At 43.7% G+C, this 23,619-nt stretch overlaps 1 protein-coding gene across 1 annotated transcript in view; it reads left to right on the forward strand.

The window, feature by feature from the left end:
- Positions 1-23,619, forward strand: part of FBN3 (fibrillin 3) — a 111,382-nt gene that overhangs the window by 24,818 nt on the left and 62,945 nt on the right. Inside the window, exons 5-8 of the mRNA XM_067312582.1 lie at positions 3,465-3,560; positions 5,070-5,165; positions 22,758-22,955; positions 23,296-23,421. Of these exons, the coding sequence (XP_067168683.1) occupies positions 3,465-3,560; positions 5,070-5,165; positions 22,758-22,955; positions 23,296-23,421 (516 nt within the window). The remainder of the gene's footprint in view (positions 1-3,464; positions 3,561-5,069; positions 5,166-22,757; positions 22,956-23,295; positions 23,422-23,619) is intronic.

The following is a 23,619-nucleotide window of genomic DNA, read 5'->3' on the forward strand; positions in this document are numbered from 1 at the left end:
TTATTAAGTTTTTCTTAGGCTGTGTTTTGGATGTCAGGGAGAATTGCTGAGGTTTTTTGTGGACTTCATTGACATCATGAAGTTACACAGTGGCAGAGTCAGGAATCCAGAAACTGCATTACCACTTTTCCTGCTTTGTTCTCCCATCTCAGGCCTTCAGTGTGAAAACCTGAAAAGCTCTGGGAGAAGGACTAAGTGGCTGAGGTTTCTGAACAAACACTACACAGAAACAAACTACGGAGGGCTCGGCAGAGTGACAGTCATGTTTCCAGAAAGCAATTCCCATATCTTCCTGGTAATCCCTGAAGGATATATTCAGGGCACGATGCTGCTTGCAACCACTCTGCTACTCTGCAGCACCTGGCTTTGCACAGCAAACTCTCCTCCTGTTTGAGTCTAAACACTGATAGTTGATGGTGTTGTGTACTCTCTGGAAGGGAATTATTGCTCTTCTGTAGCATTCTCTCCTCTGGCTTATATTGCTGAAAAGGAGCTGGGAGTTATGGTAGACACCAGGTTGAATATGAGCCATTAGTCATTGTCACTGTGATTAAAGCAAACCACATCCTGGGCTAGATTAGGAGAGTTATGGCCAAAAAGCCAAAGGAAGATATTATCCCCTCTACTTTGCACTAGCAAGACTGTGGCTGGAATACTGTGTCTAGTTCTGGGCCACCAATTCAAGAAAGCTGTGGAGAAACCAGAGAGAAACCAGCAGCGGGCTACAAAATGATTAGGGCCTGGTGCACATGTCCGCTAGAGGAGAGGCTGAGGGAGCTGGGCTGATTTAGTTTAATGAAGAGGAGTCAAAGAGGGATCTAATCCCAGTCTGTAACTACTGGAAGGGCAGATACAAAGACAGTGGACCCAAACCCCTCTCAGTAGTGACAGATGATGTAAAAGAGGTCGCTGGCCTGGGACAGGTCACCAGAGGTGTGGGAGGTCACCATCTTTGGGGGTTTTCAAGACTTGGCCAAACAAAGTCTCGGCCACCCTGATCTGTGGGGAAGTCCTATTCCACATGGAGCCTGAATATGGATCTCCAGAGAGCCCTTCCATGCACGCTCCTGTGAGTTTGTGATTGTATGAAACAGTGGCTTACACTGAATCTTGGACTGGGACACCCAGTTGTTATATATCAGATGACAGTTTTGCCTTTGCTGGTCTCCTGAAGAAAGCAAAGTCCCAGACAGTTCTTTCTATCCACTAAAATAGCAGAAAGAAACAGACAAAACCATCTGGATCTTTCACAGAAGAGACCAAAAGGGACCAGGATATCACCAAGCATTGCACGACTATTGCCATTCTGGGACAGGAGCCGGTGAGGCCTCAAGGGTCTATGTGTGCAGCCCTTCATACTTTCCTCCCTTGCTTTCCCGTCTCTCCCTGGGAAGGGAAAGGATGTCTTCCTTGGAAGCTTCACTCTGCGCAAGGTGGTCTAACAGCCTCAGAGCTGGTTGGATGCAGATAATGGCCCTCGTCTTGCCAACTGGAGTGCAAACACCAGCACAGAGACCATCCAGTCAAGTCAGGGCAGGCTATGCCCAAGCAAACAGGTCTGCCTGAAAGGACTCCAGTTGTTTCTAATGCAAGTAGCAGTGTGTGAACTGGTGCTGGCCTGCACTCCAGATCTCCAAAAGTGGGCAGTGATAATGGGTGTCCCTTTGCACCTGACTGTATAAGCAGCCCATCTGCATATGATGATCCTGCTCAGAAACACCAGTTAAAAAGAAACCTGCAAGCAAAGGAACCGAGGCATGGTGTTAAGTTTTAAAAAGGCTGATTTACTAGGGCTGTATGTAAGATGCAGAAATTAGTGGGATTTTATAAAGTCTTTTAATGTCTCAGATGACCATTGCTAGAGACAACACAGATTTTTTCCCCCCATTATTACCCGTCTGCAGGCAAGCCATTGTTAACGAAGTGACTTGCAGGCATCTGATTGAAGGCCAGGGAACTAGCCCCTCAGACCTCAAAACCACATTCAGGGTGTGACTCAAGGAAAGAAATTCCCAGAATCTGATTCCAAAGTGCCACGTTGTGCTGCAGCCCTGCAGATGTCCCCAGAAAGTGCTCGGCACAGGAGCCTATGCGTGCCGCTGCTCTGCAGACCTGCCCAGTGCTTTGCTGAAAGGAAGGTGCTGGAGCCACAGAAGTTTCTGGAGTGAGGGTCCATATGTTAGCAATCAGAGAGGAATGCAAGGAATGCTGTAAGCAGTTTATACATTTGGGCACAGACCTGGCATTCCCCTGAGCCTGGGGTGAATTTCAGCATGCACTCGGGGGTAGGTTCCTCTGCAGGGGCTCCATCAAATCTGGTGTTCATTCTGGGGATGTTTGGATCTGCATTTTTCAAGAATGCTTCAGGGAGGTAAAGCAGGCAAATTGTGCATTCCAGAGGCAATAAAAGCCACTCTGCCTCTCTCTGTCATAACAAAAAGTTTGGTTTCTTACTTGAGGGAGTAAAGATGTTTTAGAGTAATTTGCAAGTGACTGTTTAGATAGTAGTAGTCAGTAAGCAGGCAGAAAACCTGTCTGCAAAATCTACTACTGAGGGCTAGCAGAACAGCTGCAAGCACTGATCCTTTCAAATAAAAGGTAGAATTAATCCAACCCAATCATGGGAAAAGTTAACTAGGGTGGGCTGCCATTCTCTTATTACTAGAACTTTGGTCTCTGCTACCCTGGAAGATCCTTACAAAGCATAAGGCCTTTAAATTCTTGGTTGAAAGATATTCTTCTGCACTCCAAATCTGCAGGGAATTCTAACAGACTCTTCAGTGCCAGCCCTGGAGATAAGTCAGATGGTGATGGGACCTCAGGACCTTTGGGACCATGGCAGAAGTAAGAAATGGGACCAGCTCTAAGCAGATCCAGTAATAATCTTTGCCAATTAGTTAGGAAAGTTCTGAATGACCATCAAGGCTCTTATGTCCAAACCCTGAACTCCCAAGATTTCTCAGGTTCACTAAACCTGACCCCTTGCTGTCTGTGTTGATTGCAAGGCCTGGGGAAGAGCTCTGACAGGTGGACAGCACTAATGGACAGATACTTTCTAGCTACCTCTTTTTATTGCAGCTAGGCAGCCCTCTCAGATTTGCTGTATGTAATTGCTCTCCCAGTGTTGATTCATTGTAGTAAGCAGTGTAGGGTAAGAATGTGCTGGAAACGGTGCCATTTCCCATAGAGACTGGTCTCATGTCTGACAATCCAGGCAATGCTTTGAAGCCTCAAGCTTAGTGTCGTTAATGATTTTACACCTTCATCTAAATTTAGCCTGATCTCTGGCCATAGAGCAGTAGGAATGGTAGACATCATGATTAATTCAAACCATACTGGAAATGAATGGATACCACTGAGACTAGAACAGATTAAGAAAGATCAATTACATGTGAAGGTATTCGGTTCCCATCACAGACAGTTTGTTGCATCCTCTTGTAATATTTCCCTGCTTTTCTCCACAGTCCAGACCTGCAGTGTGAGGTGCATGAATGGTGGGAGCTGCAACGAGGAATCTTGCCTCTGCCAGAAGGGCTATACTGGAACATACTGTGGACAGCGTAAGTACTTGCAGTAACTGCTCTTTGTTCTCCCTGCGGTATATGTGGTGAGCTAGAGGGCACGGCTAGATTTGTGTGGCCTTATGAATACAGAGGCTACTTTGCACACATTGATGTGCTGTTTGCAGCTCAGACATGGATGTCCTTGATATTTACTCCTCTCTATTGGAGTATCAGCTTACCGTCATTAGGGGATATGTTCCATCTGTGCTGCCTGGCACAGATGGCTAGGAGGAGGGTTGATGCCCAGTCACACCACTGCACACCTCTGCAATCACACCACTGGTTCCTTGTGTCTGGCCTGTGAGCTCAGATTGCAGATCCAAGCTACCTTGTGACATATGAAGAAGCCCTCAGTGAACACATCCATCCAACACAGGCTGTGGGGGCCATGGGATGTTGCTGACCTCAAAGTCAAGGCGACATGACTTGTACTTTATTCACTGAGGTAAGAAGTGAGTTTGGGCTTGAGGGAATGAGGCTGTCTTGAAATAGCAGGACCTAAGAGCATCCATTTTTCAGATCAGTTGAGAGTGTGTCATCACCTTCCAGAGAAGCTCCTACCAGCTAGGTCTTATGCATTCCTCTACCAGCTTTAAATGGTGTCTCTAGAAAGTCATTTCTGTTCTGGAGAGCATCATGTCCTGATACCACTACCAGCCTGAATGGACACGTCCTACTATAATATTAGGAAAAATGCCAATGTCATCAAGCCTAGAATGAGCTGACACAGTGATACCAGAACGCACAGTCCCTCCACCCAAGTGTACCCTGCTAGCTAGAGAAAGCATCCACATCCCCCTGCCCCCCTATGTCCTCCTGATTGCAGAAGCAGGTTTGGCACATGTGGTATGGTCAGAGCAATGGGTTTGGTTTATTGTCCTACTTTAGTCTGCAGGGTAAGTACCCCCAGAATGCATTGATCACATAATTGCTTATCTTATTATCCCTTCTCTTGTTTCTTGACCTTCCTTTTCACTGCCCTTGTACCTCCCTTTCCTCATCCCAGTCTCCTTCCTAGTAAACAACCTGCCCCTAATCACTCTCGTCCCATTGGTCCCAGTTTTGCTACATCCATACCCAAATCTGGTATTTCCGATACCATTATTTAGGCAATTTCATGTTTCACTGTTGTCATGTTCCCCTCTCCTTAGATTTGAACATGTTTTTGCCTTTATGCAGTATCTCATTTGTATTCATTCATCTTGATCCTGACATTTAAATCTCAGTGCTAACCTGAATGAATTGAGCTTCCAGAGTACAGGAAATCCTCTCAAGTGAAATGAGAGTTTAAAGCTCTTTTATAAATGGGTTCACTCATAAAAAGGAAGTCATTTTCCAGTAAAAAATTCCACACTTTTCTCTGTATGCTCATTACATGGAGGAGAGCCCTGACTTGTGAACAACACAAAGCAGATGATATTCCAAGTCCTACCAGAACCACACAGCTCACATTGTAGTATCCCTGATAGCAGAAATCCACTGATTTCTTTTTCTGTTTCTAAATAGCTGTGTGTGAAAACGGTTGTCAGAATGGAGGTCGATGCATTGGACCAAACCGCTGTGCTTGTGTGTATGGATTCACTGGCCCCCAGTGTGAAAGAGGTAAGGAACAGATTTTCATGATATTGTCACTGACAGAGCAAAGGAACATGAGTTGTATATGCAAGCCTGTGTGTTAAGGATATTCACTTTTGCATGAATTTCTGCTGGATTCCTCTGCATGATGATATGGCCTTTAACTACATCCTTATGCCTAAAATATTCTCTGAGACCCCTGATCATTAAGTGTGCAGGTTGCAAAGTGCCTAGTGACTGTGCTTTCAGTGTCTTTTTGGATCCTTCTCATTCCACATGTGGCCTCTTGTAGCTGTTTGTTACACATGAATAAACCCTGTGCTGAGTCCAGAAAGGGTGATTCTCTCTAGGTCATTTCCATGCTTCTGGTCTTGATAACCTGGGAGTGGCTTAGAAATGCCAGCAAAACCCTTACCGTGAGATCCTGATAAGAGAAGGTGATGCCTTCAGCCCCTTCCTAAACACTGATAGAGCAGAGAAGAGAAATACAAGCTGAAATTTTCCAGCTGCCAACTAATTTTGGTGCCCATCATGAGTTACCCACTGCAAGGACTTGTCACTGCATTAAGTGCAGCTCCTGTGCAGAAAAGTAATTTCTAAGGAGTTAGGGACTACAGACATTGAGGGATCACACACAAAATGCTGGTTTAATGACTTGGCCAACTCTGTCAGACAGGAATACACTTCCAGCCACTCAGCTCCCACATCTGTAAGACTATCCAGTTATTTCCCAGAATCACAGAAGCACAGATTTGTTAAGGTTGGAAGGGACCTCTGGAGATCATCTGGTCCAACTCCTCCCCGTTCAAGCAGGGTCAGCTGGAAGAGGTTGCTCAGGACCATGTCCAGTCAGGTTTTGAATATCTCCAAGGGTGCGGACTCCACAACGTCTCTGGGAAACCTGGTCCAGTGTTGAAGTGTTTTCACAGTGAAGAAGTGTTTTCTTCTGTTGAGATGCAACTTCCTGAGTTTCAATTTGTGCTCATTGCTTCTTGTCCTGTCACTGGGCACCACAGAGAAGAGTCTGTCTTCGTCTTTCTTCCTCCCTCTCATCAGGTATTTATCTACATGGATAAGATCCCCCCTCAATCTTCTCTTCTCCAGGCTAAACAATCCCAGCTCTCTTAGCCTCTCCTCATATGAGAGGTGCTCCAGTCCCTCAGTCATCTTTGTGGCCTTTTGCTGGACTCACTCCAGTTTGTCCATGTCTCTCTCGTACTGGGGAGACCAGAACTGGACCCAGCACTCCAGGTGTGGCCTCACCAGGGCTGAGGAGAGGGGAAGGATCACCTCCCTCAACCTGCTGGCAACGCTTTTCCTAATGCAGCCCAGGATGCTGCTGGCCTTTGCCATGAGCGCACACTGCTGGCTCATGTTCAACTTGTAGTCCACCAACATCCTCCTTCTTTTCAAATTTGCTCTCTAGCAGGTTGGTCCCCAGCATGTACTGGCGCCTCCCACCTCTTTCACTGTGTAGCATCAAACTTTTGCAGCAACTCGGTTAATTCCCTGTATTTGGCCTGTCCTGTGTACTACAGGAAACAATTCCTTTGGAGCGAAGGAAGCCGATAACATCAAACTTAAAAAGTTAAAGTATTGATGTCACCAGGCTAACAACTGATGATTTTCAAGTGAATGTGGTCCTGAAACCCCAAAAGTCAGTATTTCTACCTTTGCAGAATTATTTTTACAGTTTATTTCTTGGAAAATAATGAAAATTTTAGCCAGAATTTAAGATTTCCCATGAAACAGCTTTTATTTTAGTAAAAACATTTCAAAGGGAAACATTAGCCAGCACTATTTATTGTAAACCTCACACAGTTCAGAACCAGCTACTCATCCAGGACAAATTGAAACAGCTCCATGAAAAGCCACAGTTTTTCATCAGCAAGATGGCATGTAGCTTTGCTGTATTTCATCCAGCCATCATGTGCTGCATGGCTGAATCAGATTTACCTTTTGGCAGTGTGGGTATGACTGAGGTTCTGGCTCTGAGACATGGAATTCCTACCCTTCCTGTTGGCTTGGATGGATATCTCATGACACTGCTCTGATATGATGCTTGGCAAGAGTCAGAGTGGCACAGAAGTGAAACTGAAACACCAAGTAGATGTCTAAACTCCCCAAATGTGCATCAAATTGCCCTGGAAATATTCCATCTTTCTAGACTCACTTTCCTGAGATTGGGATAATTTTGTTTAACTCCCTGTCCAAGGATTGGACTGCCCTTGCCTTTAATGGCTTTTTACAGTTTGGGAATTATTGAAAACGTGATTTAGAGGGTGAGATAGGAATAGCAGCTGGTTTCCAATAGCCCAGGCATCAGTCGGTCCTGCTTGAGTAGCAGCCAGCGGAAATATGCAGAACTCAAAATAGTTGCTCAGTGTTCCCTGGATTACAGAAGTATCTACTGAACTTCATTGCACAGGTGCCCCTTAAAAGCCTTGCTCTGTGGTTTGAGCCTCACATTTATTGGGTGCAGAGAAGGGAAACCTCTTTAAAAGCCTCCATATACATTTACAGAAGCAACATTACCTTGTTCCATTCTCCTCCTTTGTATTGTGCTGCAAACATGGGTATTGGTGGAGCATTTGTACATATATATTTTTTTTAATCACCCTCCCTGCTTTTCACATACGTGCACACAAAGAGACACATTGCTTTAGTTGCAGAAAGGTGCTATGACAACAGCCTTTCTCACTTGAAGGCTTTACCTTGCAAGCCTTCCTCCCCCTGAACCCTAAACCTGAGCTCCAGAACTGTCAGTGGAGCTGCTCGTTCTTTCCCTAGCTCACAGATATTTGAAATATTGAGACTCAAAAATTGATAAGGACAGTGGCTGTATTTGAAAAGAAACCTAGAAATTTTCTAAAGAAATTTCTGGATACGTTGAAGCCAGGAGGGACTGAAAAACCTAACTGAATTTTCTCTGTCTGTATGGTAGGAGAGGGGGAAGGAGAGGGGTTGGGAGAGGCAGGGAAAGAAGGGGATTGAGCAGGGGCAGACTTTGGAGACATCCTGTATAAAATTCTTTAAATAAAGCGAGCATTTTTACAAAGCCTTTAGAGATTTGGTTTGGTCCAGACTTGTACTAAGAGACAAAACAAGCTCTCCAGCTGTGTATACACAGGTCTTCCCTGCCAAGACAAACAGAGTGCTTGCTTTCCTAAGAGATATTAAAAGTTACACTTTTCAAAGAGGCTCCTGGCTGGGTTGTCTGTGAGTTTGCAGCCAGGTGAGGTGGTTGTGACTGACCTACTGGCAATCATTAGCGTGGCAAGGAATAACTTAACCCCTCCGTGGAGAAACTGAACTCCTCTTCCCTCAGTAGGCATATTAAGATGCGGTCCCTAAGCTCCAGACTTACTGGAGACATGATCTCTGTTGAGTTTCTGTGCATTTTCTCCATTTAAAGCACCCCAGTATATGACATATTTACAAGCATTCTTCAAAGTTGCCAGTAACAGGATACTCTAGTAGCAGGCTTGGAAGCAACATGGATCATCCATAGCTCTCAGTTTAACTCTGAGTTTCATTCCTAAAGATTTTTCTGAAGAAGGATTAATAGACAGCAGAGCCTGAAACCTAATGGCTTTGCGTGTAGGAATTCCAGTTTTCAGCCCAAGGCTCCATAGTGATGCTCTTGTAGCATGCCTGGATACATGGTGGAGCACTCTGAAAAGTCTTCTGATTCCTGCCTGCATCTCTTCAGCGAGGGAGCTTCGGCTAATGCCAAAGTTATTGGCTACTGAGACATCATTCAGCTTCCTCCTTCCCACACAGTAGCTCTTGTGATGTTTCTATTGGGATAACTGTTAGCTGCTAAGTGCAGCACATGGCATTAAGCAATAAGGATGCTCTCTGACATCCTTGTGTCTGCTGTTTACAGAGTGCAAAATGAGATACTCTCCTGGCTACAGAGTATAAAGACAATAGCAGGTAGTTTAAGCTGGCTTTTATTGTCTTCAGAAAAGAAAGCAGAGGTAATGAGATACCTATGGTCCTTTCCCTCTGTTCTGTACAGAGATGTCTGCTGATAGGAACCTATCTGTCCCACTGGTTGTGTTCCACAGGAATGTGCTGGATTTCCCTTGTACTACATTGCCTCGCTTTAGACTCCTGCAGGTGGATGTGTACAGCTGAGCACAGCTCCTGTGCAATGTTATAGTCGATAGAGTGATAGGAGCGCTGGCAGGGTAGGATTCACTGAGCAAATGAAGGCATTGCCTTTAGGTTGAGTGGATACACAGGGGTGATCAGTTCTGTCACAGACATCTGCACTATTGACACACATTTAATTGAGTGAATCCCATTTCTGAAGTCTTCAAAGTAGGAAGGGCTTTCTGAGTATGTGTTGTGGCTAGTCCAGATGTAATAGGGTTTAGGCAAAGAGTTTAGAGCTCAGCTTCTATTTCTTTTCCCTGCTCTCTCAGTGTCATGATCCCAGATTGTTATATGCATGTAAGGTAATGCCATGAAAAGATGCTAAGTTGTTTCCAGGAACACAGAGCTGCATTAGTTCAGCTAATATTTGTACCAAGGAGTCAGGATTCTCAGAAAGTCTCATGAGCTTTGTGCTGATGCAGCTTTCTTGCTTCTAGTTCCAATGCTAGTGTATCCGTTAGCTGCTGTACTGCACAATGTGGTAGTGCTCTCGTACAGAGGATGGGCCTTGGTTTAGACAGGCAAGCACTGAAAAATATGCCCATCTGCGTTAATGAAAAGGAGGCATTCAATACCCACACATCTATCAGATTGCAGATGCAGTTATATTTTTTATTTCATTTGGCTATAAATCATAAAAAGAGATATTACAATTTAAAATTTAACTCTAATAATCTGAGTTCTTGAATACTAAGCAACAGCTTCTGCTGCCGTACACTCAACAAGTTGCACCTTCAACAGCTTAGGGCTCAGTAAAAGGCTGCTTTGTAATGGAAGCAATCTAACAACCTTCACACTTCATTCAGGAAATACTCCACTTCAGAGGTACATACCTTAATAGCTAGGTGCTCAGAGCATCTTAACATCATTTCCTCCCTCTAATTGACGTCTTCCGGGATGAAGAACTAGTGAAGAACTTCCCATCAAAATGCTGAAGTTTCACTGTAAATGTCATTTGCTACCTCTCATGAAAGTGTTTCTTCTTTTATTTTGGAAAAAATGAGTTTCAGAGTAACATTGTTGCTCTTTGTGGAGACCTTGATGATAATTTCCAGTATCTGTAGCTTAGAGTAGTAGGTGCAGGAGAGTCCTAAAACCTGAAAGGTCAGTAAAAATCCCAAGACCCTTGGGATTTTGCAAACAATGGGAAGAAGCAGAGGCAGTTATATGTTAATTGAACTCAGTGTGTGGTTCCTATGATTTGTCTGGTTCAGAAAGCTCTTGCTACATCTGTGTCCTCTCATTTTAATGATGTAAGATTTCCAAAAGATTAACCACCAAACTCATAGGGTGGTATTCCTCAGTACAAGCATTTCTGGGCTGATCTAAAAGCCAGTTGTGCTTTTGGAGCTTTGTGTAGCTGTTCCCAGGTCTCACATCCCAGTGATGTACAGAGGAAGTTTGTTTGCACTTTGGGATGTGTCAGAGATGCCAGGCAAAGAGATACTGAAATTAAGCACTTCAGTACTCTAGTGACTGAGCACAAGGCCAGACACAGGAAAGATTATTACTAGACATTGAATGGATCACTAAAAATATTTGTAAGTGGTTTTGGTAAATGGCAAGTGCCCAGAAACTGCAGTGTCAAGCAGAGCAAAAATATTAGCATTTTTTGGGTTTTAGCCATCTGCTCATTTCTGGGGAAACAGGAGAGGAAGAATTTAAGAATATTAAACAAAGGATTTAACTTTTTGCATCTTTAATGACAGAATTGGTCTCCATTAAATAATAGTAATAATTAGATAAAAAGCTGAAATGACTCTAAAATCCAATATCTAAGGGCAGGAGAAATTCAAAACTATCTTTGAGGTTGCCTCCAGCTGTAGTTTTTCTGATTACAGACACCCAATATCATGTATAAACAGAATATATGCAACCCAAAGCATCATCTTGTAATGTATAGATGGATGCTAGTGAGTCTCTCAGCGTAAACTGCACTTTAATCCACTCAAATTTCCAGATGGTGAGAATGTCGCAGAATACTCCTTTAGTCTTGCTTGTAAGGCCTCCTCAAGCCCTCCTCCTGAGAAGAGTTATTCAGAGAGGCTTAGTCTCAGCTTTTCTGTTTCCTCTTCATAATGTTTTTTTTTTTTTTTTTCCAAAATTTCAGTTTAATTTGGAGGTCTAGGAGAAAAGAAGCAGCCACACAGGATATGTTTGATCCCCATCTGTACATGCAAAAGCCATAACAGGAAGCAGCCAACAGTAAACACGGTCCCTTTACTCACTCCTTTCTAGCTCGGATCGTAGTCCTGAACTTCCAAACATGCTGCTCTTAGTGAAGCAAATCAGTAGAGCTGTACATATTTCATATCTTTAGCTGGGAACTCCCCAGAGCACAGGCATGCAACAACATACATCAGGATAGCAAGAAAGAGACCACAAATACTTCACTGACAACTCAATAATGTTCAAGATAATGCAAAAAGGTTTTTAGTCACAGCCTTTGTGTTTCAGAGGAAGATATGTCAAATTCATTAATTTGAGATGCCCAACAGAATTTTTGTTGTGGGGATATATCTCAGCTTGGCAAAAATATCTCCTCTAGACTGTGTATGGTCATGCCTGAGGTCCATACATGTTGTGAAGCAACCCCAATCCAGCTGCTCTTCTAAAAGGGCAGATTATGTGGGAAGACACCCAGCAGCAATCCTGGAACAATCCAGGAACAATCCTGGAAGAGTGGACAGCTCCCAGGAACGTGGACTGGGATGCGGCTACTGCTGTTGAAAGCATCAGTTTTGTTCAGGAGCTGGGAGCTGATTCCATGCCTCACTTCGAAGGAATGAGCAAAGACTTGAACCCAGCATTGGGAAGCTGGTGACAGATTCAGAGAGGGGAGGAGAGGTTACCTACCTGTTGTGCTTTTCTTCTGTGTGTGTCTCTGCACTGGGGTGTATTTTAGTAGGACAAGTGGAGCCCTCTGCTTTGGTCCTGTTTTGAAGGGGTAGGAGACACTACATTTTTTCATTTATACTGGGCTACAGCCTTGACTTTTGCCTTGGATCTCTTGGGAGCTCTTTGTGCCTCTACTTTACTGACATCCCCCAGTTAGTCCAGTGAATTTGGGACACTGGCACAGGCAGAGAAGTGTTCAATGGGTTGTATTAATGTGAGACAGAACATGAAATTCACTTTGTCTGGGCCTCCCCATGCACCCCCTGAGCTGAGAGACTATTACAGTGTTGCACGAATTCTTATTTATTTCTTGGTTTTCAGTTCTCTGGGGTAGGAAAAAACAAAGGTTCTCTCTGTAAACCACTGGCTACTGTGACTCATGTCTGTTGTGCCCACTTAGAGCTGTCTGGATGGTGTGAATACAGTATGTGGCTGAGACACAAGTTTGTCTGACTCCTGGAAAGCCACTCTGCTGGCAGAGCATTACTAGCCTGGGAGAGGTTTTCAGTTGATCTCTTAGTCCATATACAGGATGGCTGCTGACTCCTATTTCAGTGAGCTGAGCTCTGAGAACTCATTTTCTGCCAGCATCAGTAAAACTGTTAAGGTTCCCTTTTTCTGCATGTTTTTTGCAGTGTCCCCAAAAGATATTCTCCTCATTAAATGCAGAGAAAATACAAAGCCCGTCATGTAGCGTCATGAGAAACTACTGAGGAAGATGAAATGTTTCCGCATCTCTCAGTTGAGTCTGAGAAGAAGCTAATGTGCTGTGTGTTTGGTCATTCCTGAGAACTTTTTTCCTTCTGTTGCAAGATATGTTAGCTGTGGATAAGCCTCTCCAAAGACACCTTGCCCTCCCTAGCACAGGCCATGCACAGCATTGCCAACTTTGAAATATAAAACCTTTGCTGAATGGAGCAACACACTGATGACTCCAGCTCAAGCACAGTAACATGAACACAGTAAGACAAAACCTGTAAAGCCAACCAAATTGTTTGGAATTCCCCCCTCAATAGCATCCTTCCCCTTGCTCATAGCTCGTTGTCCCAGAGAGAAGGTAGGCAAAGTTCAGAAACGCTCTGCCCGTGCTCTCTGCAGACACAAGTTTCTTCTGCCCTTACTCAGCCATGCAGTCCTGCAAGAGGTCTTCTTCAGTCAACTGTCCGGTGGCAATACGCCCTAATCCAGTTGCAGCCCAGCCCAGCCACTGTCTCCATATGCTCTTTCCCCTGCTACCCAGGAGCCTGCCCATAGCCCTGATCTCTGGCAAAGGAGTCTGTGAGGCTCAAGGCTTCCACCTGGGGCAACTTGAGGAAGTGTCTGGAGCTATCAAACACCTATGCCACTCTCGACACCTCCGTGTGTGCACTAAATGGCCAGGCAGCGATACATGACAGTTCACCAGCTAGCGGTGTCCTGAACCCACGGTCTCTTCCAGAGCTGACAACACAGCTTGGCAATGCCAATCCCTGCTCCAGTCCTCCCAGATACTTCTATGATGCAAGTACTGGTTCTGTGTTGGTGTGTGTGCTTTGTGTCTGAGATGTTACTGGACTGGAGAGCCCTTGGAGGAGGGCTGTGTGTGGAGCTCTATCTCAGGTTTCATCAGGCTAAGACTTTGACAGGAAACTGTAAAAATAGGACAGGAAAACTTAAAAAAAAAATTCTCTTTACTATTTCCTTTGAATGTGTTTTTGCAGCACTTGGAATGTCTGGCCTTATAAACTGCCTCAGCCAGCTTTTTCCTTTCTGCGAATGTCCAAACAGTTAACCATAAGGAATGCGGCTGTGTGTGTATGAGGTAAGGAAATGACTAGGTGGAGAAAGTATTTCATGAGAAGGGAGCTCTTTACAGAGACCCTCATGTTGTTCCCCCTTCATCTACCATCTCCCCTCCCGCAAAAGGAGTCACAGATCTACACGGCTACAGAGACTTAACGGATATTTAGAGCTGCATTATGTGCAGAGAACTATAATCTTAATTCCAAAACCTCTATACTCACATTTAGTACAATAGGAACAATTTCAGGGCTTTTGGTGGACTTGCGCTGGCACATATCAGTTTGTCGTTTGGCTGGTGGCTTTTGCATGCTGTTCCCCTGTGTACTTTTCCATACATACCTGTTAATGGTCCTTCTGTAAGTGGGGAATGAATTGCTTCTGTAGGCATGACATCTGCAAATTATCAGCTCTCAGGTCCCCAAGGGCATTGCCAGCCTTCTCTGGGGACTGTCCGGGGAACACCCTTATTATGGGTGGCTGGCGCTGTGTGGGAGTTTTTGGGGTGGAAGCTTGCACAGGGATCTGCTAGATCTGCCTTGCCTTGGTTGCATTAGTACTTGCTCGCTTTCAGAGCTGCGTTGACTGGCTGGATGTCTGTGAGTGCTCTCTGCTCCAAGACCAAGAATGTTACAGACAGAAAGAATTGCAAGGCTGTGCTCTCCTGGCCTGGGGAGCAAGCCTCCCACTGATGGAAAATCATGCACTGACAATAGGAAAATAGATATCAGGCTTGATATCTGCTCTTCCTGTTCCTCTGAACTCATGCTGGAGCTTTCAGAAAGCAGTGTGGACCTCTGCCAAAGCCTGAGGCATGTGTTGTAGTGACCTCATCGTGGTGAGGTCTGTAACTCCCCAGGGATGACTTACAAGCAGCATTTGTCAATACTGCTTTAAGAAAAAGCCTTCAGCAAAAGCATTGTTTATTATGAGAAGGGAATTTGATTTTTAGCAAAGAAAATCTCTTCTTCCTTGCTGCTCTATTTATTTATTTTGTATAGAAGGAATTTGCTTGGCCCGTGGCCTGTCCCGCAAGGGGATTCCAGCCAAATGGTGCCAAAGAAAGGACAGTCTGAAAGAGAGAATGAAAGTATGCAGGAGAGCTCTTCAATCAATTGAAGTTCCTGTTAGCTTGGAATCTGCAGAACTGCTTACACGACTGGGGTCAGGCATATTCAGGTTTCTAGGACTGTGGTTTTAAAAAGCAATGGAAGTAGTGTGTGTGTTTGCTTCTGCTTTTGAATCCTTACCCGGGGATCTAAATTGCTGTTACAAGCATTAATTTATTTGGTGACACCTTGCTGGTTAGATGGATGTTATGGCAGCCGTGAAAACTGTCCTTTTTCTTTTTCTTGTGAAAATTTTCAAACAAAATGTTTCCCTTTAAAAATTCTTTGTCAAAAACACCCTTTTCCCCAAAGAGACAGTAAGAACCAATTAAAGGGGGAAAAATGTTAATACTAAATGCCTTTGTTTTCCACAGCAAAGCTATAATTTAAATTGGAAATTAAATGAAGTTGTAAATATCTCCGTTTCAGATGCTGTTTCAATTTGGGTGTTAAAAAAAGCAATCTGTAGTTGCTTTTAGATTTGTAATGAACATATGAAACATGTCCTTTGTGCAAGTGTTCAGTTTGGGATCTCCTTAAAATAAATCCAAGCTCCATCACAATGAGCAAGAAGTCAAGCAAAGGGGGCAGGAAACCTGCAAAACTCAAACATTAGAAGGAAGCATGCAGAAGGTGAAATCAGACTTAGTTGCTAAAGTTAATATTTACCTCCAAAATAATTGGTTTCAGTGATGCTGTATATCCAAGGGAAACACTTCATACAATACATTTCCATTGTCTTCATTTAGAATTGGGGAAACTGAGCAATAGAGAAGATGCCTTCCAACTGTACTACATGAGTGTTTGATACCTTCAGAGTGGTAATTTTAAATAGTCTGATATGGATTACTCATTTTAATCAGATGAAGCTGCATTTCTGGCATAAATTTTAGCCATGGTTGGCAAAGAGTAGCTTGTTGTTCTTTATTCCCTCTTGTAGGAGGTGAGACGTACTCTGGCAATGAACTTGGGTTAAGTAGCTCATGCAAAGCCAGGGCAAGAGCCCTGGAGGGCATAGAGCCCCAAGCGCTGGAAGCAGGGAGCTGCAAGGTTGTTTGTACTAGCTCAGCTGAACCAGAGGTACTCCAACCCCCTTCCTGCACTGAAATGTCAGACTGTCCAACATGTACCAGCAAGATTCTGTACAGCACGTGGGTGATGTCCACAGCAACTGTGAGGTGTTCCTCCACATACATCTTAGACATGCTAATTAGGAAAGTTAAAAAAACTCTAAAGTGATATTTTCAGGAAGCTGTTTGCAAGCAGAATAGCATGGCTCAATGTAAGAGCATGTGCAGTGACATGGATCCCACCCATTAACTCCCCAATGTTCTGCGGCTTTCAGTTGTCAGGAATGGCCATTCATTAGCTGTCAGGGTTCCTAAAGATCTCCATGACAACCAGCCAAACATGGAAATCAGGAATGAAGTCTATTCCTGTTACGCTTCCTTTCCGGAACACATCTGGGGCCTATATTGGCTGCAGGGTTAGGTAGATAAGACACACTGTAGCCCCAACCTGACTCTGTGGCACGTGCAAAAAGCTGCAGTTCTGGTTAGGTGGTGCTTTAAAATCACACTAGCTGTCTCAGTGGGGTCGGGGAAAAGAGTTTGATACCAAATAACGTAGCAAGGAATCAGATTTCTGGCGGCTAATGCAAACACTCCGTGCTTCAACTCTAGTTCCTTTGCGCATTTTGCGATTTAAGGATTCTTACTCCTCTAGGTGCTCAAGACAAGTAGATGTGAGTAGTAAACTAATCTAACTCTGCAGCAATAGGAAGCCTGCAGACCATGTGTGCTGAGCACAGTCTACTTTTGAGATTAATAGGGCAAGAAAGAAAAATGGGGTCAGTGCATTGATGAGGCTGATGATGGATGCTAGGAAGGAAGCTCATGCCTGTCCTATGATAACTGCTTGCAAAACTTTTTGGGGGAGCTTACGTCAAGCAGTGTCTTTGCTTGTTGTTTTTTGCAGCTACAAGTGATTAGTAACGGACTAGATATGCATGGTCCTGCTGCGTTAAAAATCTCTTCTGTAGGGGTGTAAAGATCCTGACTGAAGTTTTTCTTCCCCAAATAAGGCCTGATCTGGAATTTCTTGCAGTCCCTTTGATAAGAACTTTGCTGTTAGATGGAAAGGTGGAGTTCATCCATATTCTACCACATAAGGCTTACTATAAGGCTGTGTAAGCTTTAAAGAGGAGATAGGAAGAAATCACCCAGCTTTCAATGAGGAAGGCACCTCTGCTCTGCTTTTCTAAGAAATGTAGCTGCAAAGACCAGACGTCTGAAGGACAGCTACCTGAGACAGGGGTCCTGGAAGACGAGATGTTCTCCCCAGACTGTATCAGGACCTTAGACATCAGTTAAATGTGCCTATTTCTTTAATAAAGTTTGATTGGTGCCTCATTAATGATTTAATAATTTGACCCATTAAAATTAACACCAGATGGGAGCTAGAATGCTGCCAGGCTTTCTGGTTGCCAGACTGCGATTTTCTTGGCTTCATTCCCTCAAAAGAAGTAATCTAAATATGAAAATCTATTTTATTCAATTATTTATTTAAAATGAGATGTTCTCATTACAATGGCTCTTTCATTACCGAGCTCAAGGAATTCCTCCTGCAGCACATCCATCCGTGCCTCAGCAAGATGACGTGGGAGGTGCAAGTTTATCCCTTTTCTCTCTGCAGTGCTGCCATGGTTGTATTTTGGGTTATACATTTATGTGCTCCAACTTTATAGGTGAATCAGTGCCCTTTCTAGATACAAACCACAATGACATCAGGCACGTATTTATCTCCATGCTTCTTTTGACTAGAAAAGCCGTAAGGCAGGCTCTGTTTATTACTTGTTTCTGCATTGTCCTAGGGTTAGCAAGCCTTCAGAATAGCTCATAAAATGTATGATATTTCACTGTAAGCACAGAGGCACTGACACACTTAAACAGAGCTGCTGCCCACCTAAGCCACAATCCTGTCTATCACAGCAGCTCCATCTGCAAAGATGCTGCAGCATAACACCAAATGAAAACCAAACCTAAAATACAACTGTGCAGATTGCTTACAAAGCGGTAGGAAGGTGGATTTGGGGCCCTTGCCTGAGATGAGATAATGCCTCAAGGCTCGACCATGAGTCCAGGTTTTTTTGTGGAAATGCAGGTAGTTTCTAATGCTCAGAGCTTTCCCTGAGTCACGTTGAAAGCCGCAGCACAGGCTGTTTGGTAACACAGCCCTGCTTGACTGTGACCATCAGAGAGAATTTCAGCAGCTGCTTTCAGCTGCAACCAAAGTCAGTGTGTTCTGACTCGCGCTGGCTGCAGGGACACAGTGTGCTCTCGGGGCCAACATGAAATGGAAACTAACCTTTGGAACAATTACAATCAAATTTTTTTTCTTCTTGCACGTATTTGTTTTTAAAAGCAAACTCTCACAAGACTAATGTTATACTGCATAAGCAGCATTCAACGAGTTATTTACGCTTTACAGTGAAGCTAAACATAAGAGGAGCGGTTGACCTGGGTCAGGACGAAGATCTGTTCAGTCTCTGAAAGTGTCCATAAACCAGTGACTGGTGAACAATATAAGACCTGGGCAATCCTTTATAGCGCTTCTCCCTAAGACCGTCCTGGGCTACAAGCATCTGTAGCTTACAGTTTTTGACCATTCACAACCTCTGTTGGAAGAATTTCCCTTAACATACGTGTTGCCTGAAGAACCACTTTCTTAATTTATTTTGAACCAGCACCACCACTTATTTTCCTGTGAGGCCTCCTGATACTTGCAATGCACGCGAATACGCTGCTCCTCCCTAGGCCACCCATGATTTTGTGTCCTGCTGTCAAGTCTTCCTCCAGTTGTCTCTTTTCCAGATCGAGTAGTTCTAGCCAGCACAGTCATTCCTCACACAGAAGCTCTTCCACACCTTTCATCATCCTTGTTGCCTTTTTCCGATCCTTTTCCAGTTTTGATAGGTGCTTTCTGATATGGGGGCTAGAACTACATACAGTCCTCAAGACACAGGCAAACCATGGGTTTATACAGAGGTGTGATGATGCTCTCTTTTTTGCTTTTTAATCCTTTCTTAATAATATACTACAGTCTGTTTTCCTTTTTTTCTGTTACTGAGTTGATTTGTCCTTTGATACAAGCTCACAAAGAAATTTCTGGCATGGTTCTTTGGTTTTGATTGCTTATAAGATTTAAATTGTTCTGCGTTCAGAATTGTTCATCTGTGTGGTGATAAATGCCTCTCCTTGGTCTTTTTCTCAGAGTTGAAAATTATGAGTAAGAACCTTTCAGTTTCATAAAAAAAGACAATGGGTGAAAAAACAATTAAAAATTTGCTGATTTCTTCTCTTGGAATAAATTAGAACAAACCATTAAACTTGGCATGTCAGGAGACATTAATGAGGACCATGTGCTTTGGTAACTTGTTAAAATTTGGGTCAAAAACAATCTTTATGATTATTTGAAAATTCACCATTGCAAACGCAGTACATATTTCTCATCTGATTTCCAAACAAAGGCATTTTTATGAGATCGTGTCACCTTTATGCCAATGAAGCTTCAAAATCTTTCTTCTTTTTTTCCCCCAACCTCCTCTTGATGTTTACCTCTCAGTGACATCCAGAGGTCAAACTCCTTTTGACATTTTTATCAGCATTAGTTTCTAAGCATGACAGTGCTGTTCAAGAAATACAAAGACAAGGGAACGTTAGGCTGGAAGTAAGCAATTATTGTGCTAATTGATTTTTTTCCCAGAGGTAAAGGAGAATTCACTGTGTGGTTTCCATGTAGCTTATGCTTAACCTATTGTCAGGTGGGACAATTATAGCACAACTGTACCTCACACAGATTTTACTCGGGACAAGCAATGGGAGGGAGGAAGACACATCAGCAGAGGCATTCTCAGTCCTAAGTCTGCAGTGATTACCAGCATTTCCAGATGATCTTTTACAGAGCAGGATACAGGCACTCTGTCATGATTTCACCCAAGTGTAGACCTGCCAATGAGGCTGCCCTGCAAACATACCCAGTGAGGAAAAGCTTCCTGTCTCAAACCTTTTATTTGATGTTTGTCCTTACTTTTTGCTCTTTTCATGTGTGTGTTAGGATTTAAAAAGAAGGGAACTGCATGCAAAGAACTGGATCATGAAGTCTGAACTTTGCTTTTTTGAGTGTATATATTACACTAAGACATTTTAGAAAATGTTAAATAGAACTACTTGTAAGTAGATTTGAGTCCCAGACTGCCTGTGACTCACCACTTAGCTAGAACTACTTTCCACACAAGTTTTTTAATTGCCTCACATATCAAATCCAAGTGTCTCACTGCTAAGACAGCTGTGAGCTAATCCAGGTATTGTTGCAGGGATTAGGGTTCACAGTCAATTAAGGGGCACTCCAATGTCAAAATCCCCTAAACAACTTCAGAAATCTCAGTGAGACTATCTGAAATAACAGGCTGATTGACCAACATGTAACTTCTTTAGATGGTTAGAGTGGAATTTTCTGGTCTGACAATAACACCATTAAAGGTCCTTTTTACAGCAACAGTTCAAACACTTGCATGCAATAATCTATTCCCAGTAGAAGGGAATTGTTTAAGAATTTTGTTTCTTGAGGAATGCCTGCTGTGCTAATATCCCCAATCAAGGGTCATGAGAGCCCAGGCAGTGGCAAAACCACATTCCTTAGTGCAAACAAGCCCCTCAGACACTTCCTTCCTCCCTCCTTCCTTTCTTCCATCCTTCTCTTCTTTTTCTCTTTCCTTCTTTCCTTCTTTCCTCTTTGTATTCTTTCTTTCTTCTTTCTTTCTTTCTCTCTCTCTCTCTCTTTCTCCCCCCCCCTCCCTTTTTCTCCCTTTCTCAGGAATAGGACCCTCCTTGGTGGGAATGGGAAACAGGCTGGTTGTTTCTCCAGCATCTGGGTTTTAGAGATCTAGTTACAATTGCCAAGGGACCTTTAAGAGTTAACCAGAAGGTATGAATGATGATGAAATGTGTTACTGCTGGAGGCTGCCTTTATAAAGACTGTCAGAGGGCACAGAAACCCCTTTGCCAGCATCATTTACAGTAGACATCATGGGGAAGGAAGGCTTGGGAATTCCCTCCCAGAAGATTTTGTAGTTGAGATCTAGGACTCTCTTACTCTGGAAGCCAAGTAGCAGCAGTCTGATGTCAAGATGTCTCCATCTCTCCAATGTCTAAAATGTCTCATATTTGTTGCCCCTGTCAGTAACTTGAGGGGAAATTCCTAGCAGAACTTTGTTGTCTACAGCATGAAAAAAAAAGGCAGAGTAAGAAAAGGAAGAAATTAAAGTGATGGCCACCATCGGAAACTCAATATACTGCAAAGCACTGAATTCAGTGTTGAGATCACCCAAACAGCTTTGTCTCTCCTCCCAGTCCTCTTTAGCCCTTGACCCATGGCAGACGGTAGTATGTATATTCATCTCAGTGTCGTAGGAAGGTAACAGCCTAAATCCCTTGCTCCTTTGACAGGCCAGCCGGTTAAATTAATGAATAAAGCTACTCTAAGTGCCATAATTCCTTATGGCACTTAGCTGACAGTTGTGAATCCTGCTTCTGCAGCATGTGACTGTGAACCCCATTTATCTTTTACTACAGGGTGTATGGGAGCTAAGATCATTCCAGCTTTTGTATACTGTAGGTTAGTCACTGGGGCTCTCTGTCAACAAAGGAAGATTGGTCTGTCCAGACAGACATTCATTATGTCCTGAGATAAGTGTCTAAGCTGGTGGAGTGAATGGCACCACTCAGAACTAGGAGCACCTTGGCTGATGCGTTTAATCTTTATATACCTAGAGCTGGGTGAGAGGACTCCAAGTGTGGTACCCAGTACCTCATCTTTAACATTTTCCTTGGTGATGTATAGATTTTATCGACTAACTGCTTAGATGGCTAATTTATATTCCAATCCAGTGCAGACTTGCAGCAAGGAAACCAACATCTTGAAACATGTTCTCTTTTGTAGCTTTGGGTGACCTGTAGATACATGGCTCTCATTTGTTGACTATGACAATGTGGCACTGGAGTTTCTTCGGATGGGGAGGAAAGGAGGTCTTTGAGGACTGAAATACTATACTCATCTTGCCTGTATGTTTATGTTACATGGATTTCCAGGCCCTAAAGCTGTCCGTGAGATACTTTTACCACATCAGCTCCAAATGTGCTTTTGCCCTTAACTAGTATAAAGCTTGATTGCTTCACTAGCCCCAAAAGTTCCACAGCATAGATAAATTTGCATCCCTGAAATCTCCCTTTTGCCTGACTTTTCATCTTTGGGGTTCATCCTATGGTGAGGCATTGATTCAAGCCATAGAATGACTGTAACTCATGGGCTGAGCCTGGGAGAGACCAGGACGATGTGGCTTGGAGAGCCTCTAGGCCACCACATGAAACACATGACAGAGAAGGCCCCCACCTCCAGCACTTGACTCCAGTTTAGTCTTAAAATTTTGTACTTTCCACAATGGCAGATTTCTTTTTTTTCCAGAACTCGTCAACTCTGCATTTGGGTGGCTATGCTATAGGTTTAACATTGTTCTGGTAGAAGAGAAGGGAATAGGCACTCTGGGAGGTTAGAGAGAAGACCTTGTGTTTGTGTCTTGACCTAACCTGTGGATATTTTTGTTGTCCCTCAGACTATCGTACCGGTCCCTGCTTTAGCCAAGTAAATAACCAGATGTGCCAGGGCCAACTAAGTGGGATTGTCTGCACCAAGACCATGTGTTGTGCCACGATTGGACGGGCCTGGGGTCACCCATGTGAGATGTGCCCTGCCCAACCTCACCCCTGCCGCCGAGGTTTCATTCCCAACATTCGTACTGGAGCCTGTCAAGGTAAATACCATGAAATGATTCCATGAGGTCAGACTATTTCAGGGGAATGTGCTGCCCTCAGTTAAGTTTCCAAAGGAAACATTTGGAAATTAGTTGAATAAAAGTAGATGCTTCAAGTACAACTTTAGCATTTGATTCCATTTCCTCTGACCTAATACCTACTGTAACATGGTGGGTAATTCCTTTAGGAAGTATAAATCCACCTACCTGGAGGGTAATTGCATTAAGAAATGTAAATCCACCTACTTAGAGCAAAGCTGCTTCTTTCTCAAAACTCCAGCTGAACCTTCTTCAGTTGCAATGCCTGTACTTTCTGATGTCTTTGCTCTTTTTCCTGTAGATGTGGATGAATGTCAAGCTATTCCTGGCCTTTGTCAAGGTGGCAATTGCATCAACACAGTGGGTTCTTATGAGTGCAAATGCCCTGCAGGGCACAAGCAGAGTGAAACCAGCCACAGATGTGAAGGTAAGACTGCGGACATCTGCAAGACCTCAACAGAAAGCTCAGCAGTGGGTTCGCAGGTACACTCTGAGAGCATAAGGGCATTTAAATAACTTGAGAATCTCTCTGCATGCAGCTGATTTCCAAGGCTGGCAAAGTGGAAATGTAAAGCAGCCCCGTGCCAGCCTTGAACCCAGCCTCCATGTAGGAAGGAGTCCTACA

The sequence above is a fragment of the Apteryx mantelli genome, chromosome 30 (genome assembly GCF_036417845.1).
Source record: "Apteryx mantelli isolate bAptMan1 chromosome 30, bAptMan1.hap1, whole genome shotgun sequence".
NCBI classification, from domain to species: Eukaryota; Metazoa; Chordata; class Aves; order Apterygiformes; family Apterygidae; genus Apteryx; species Apteryx mantelli.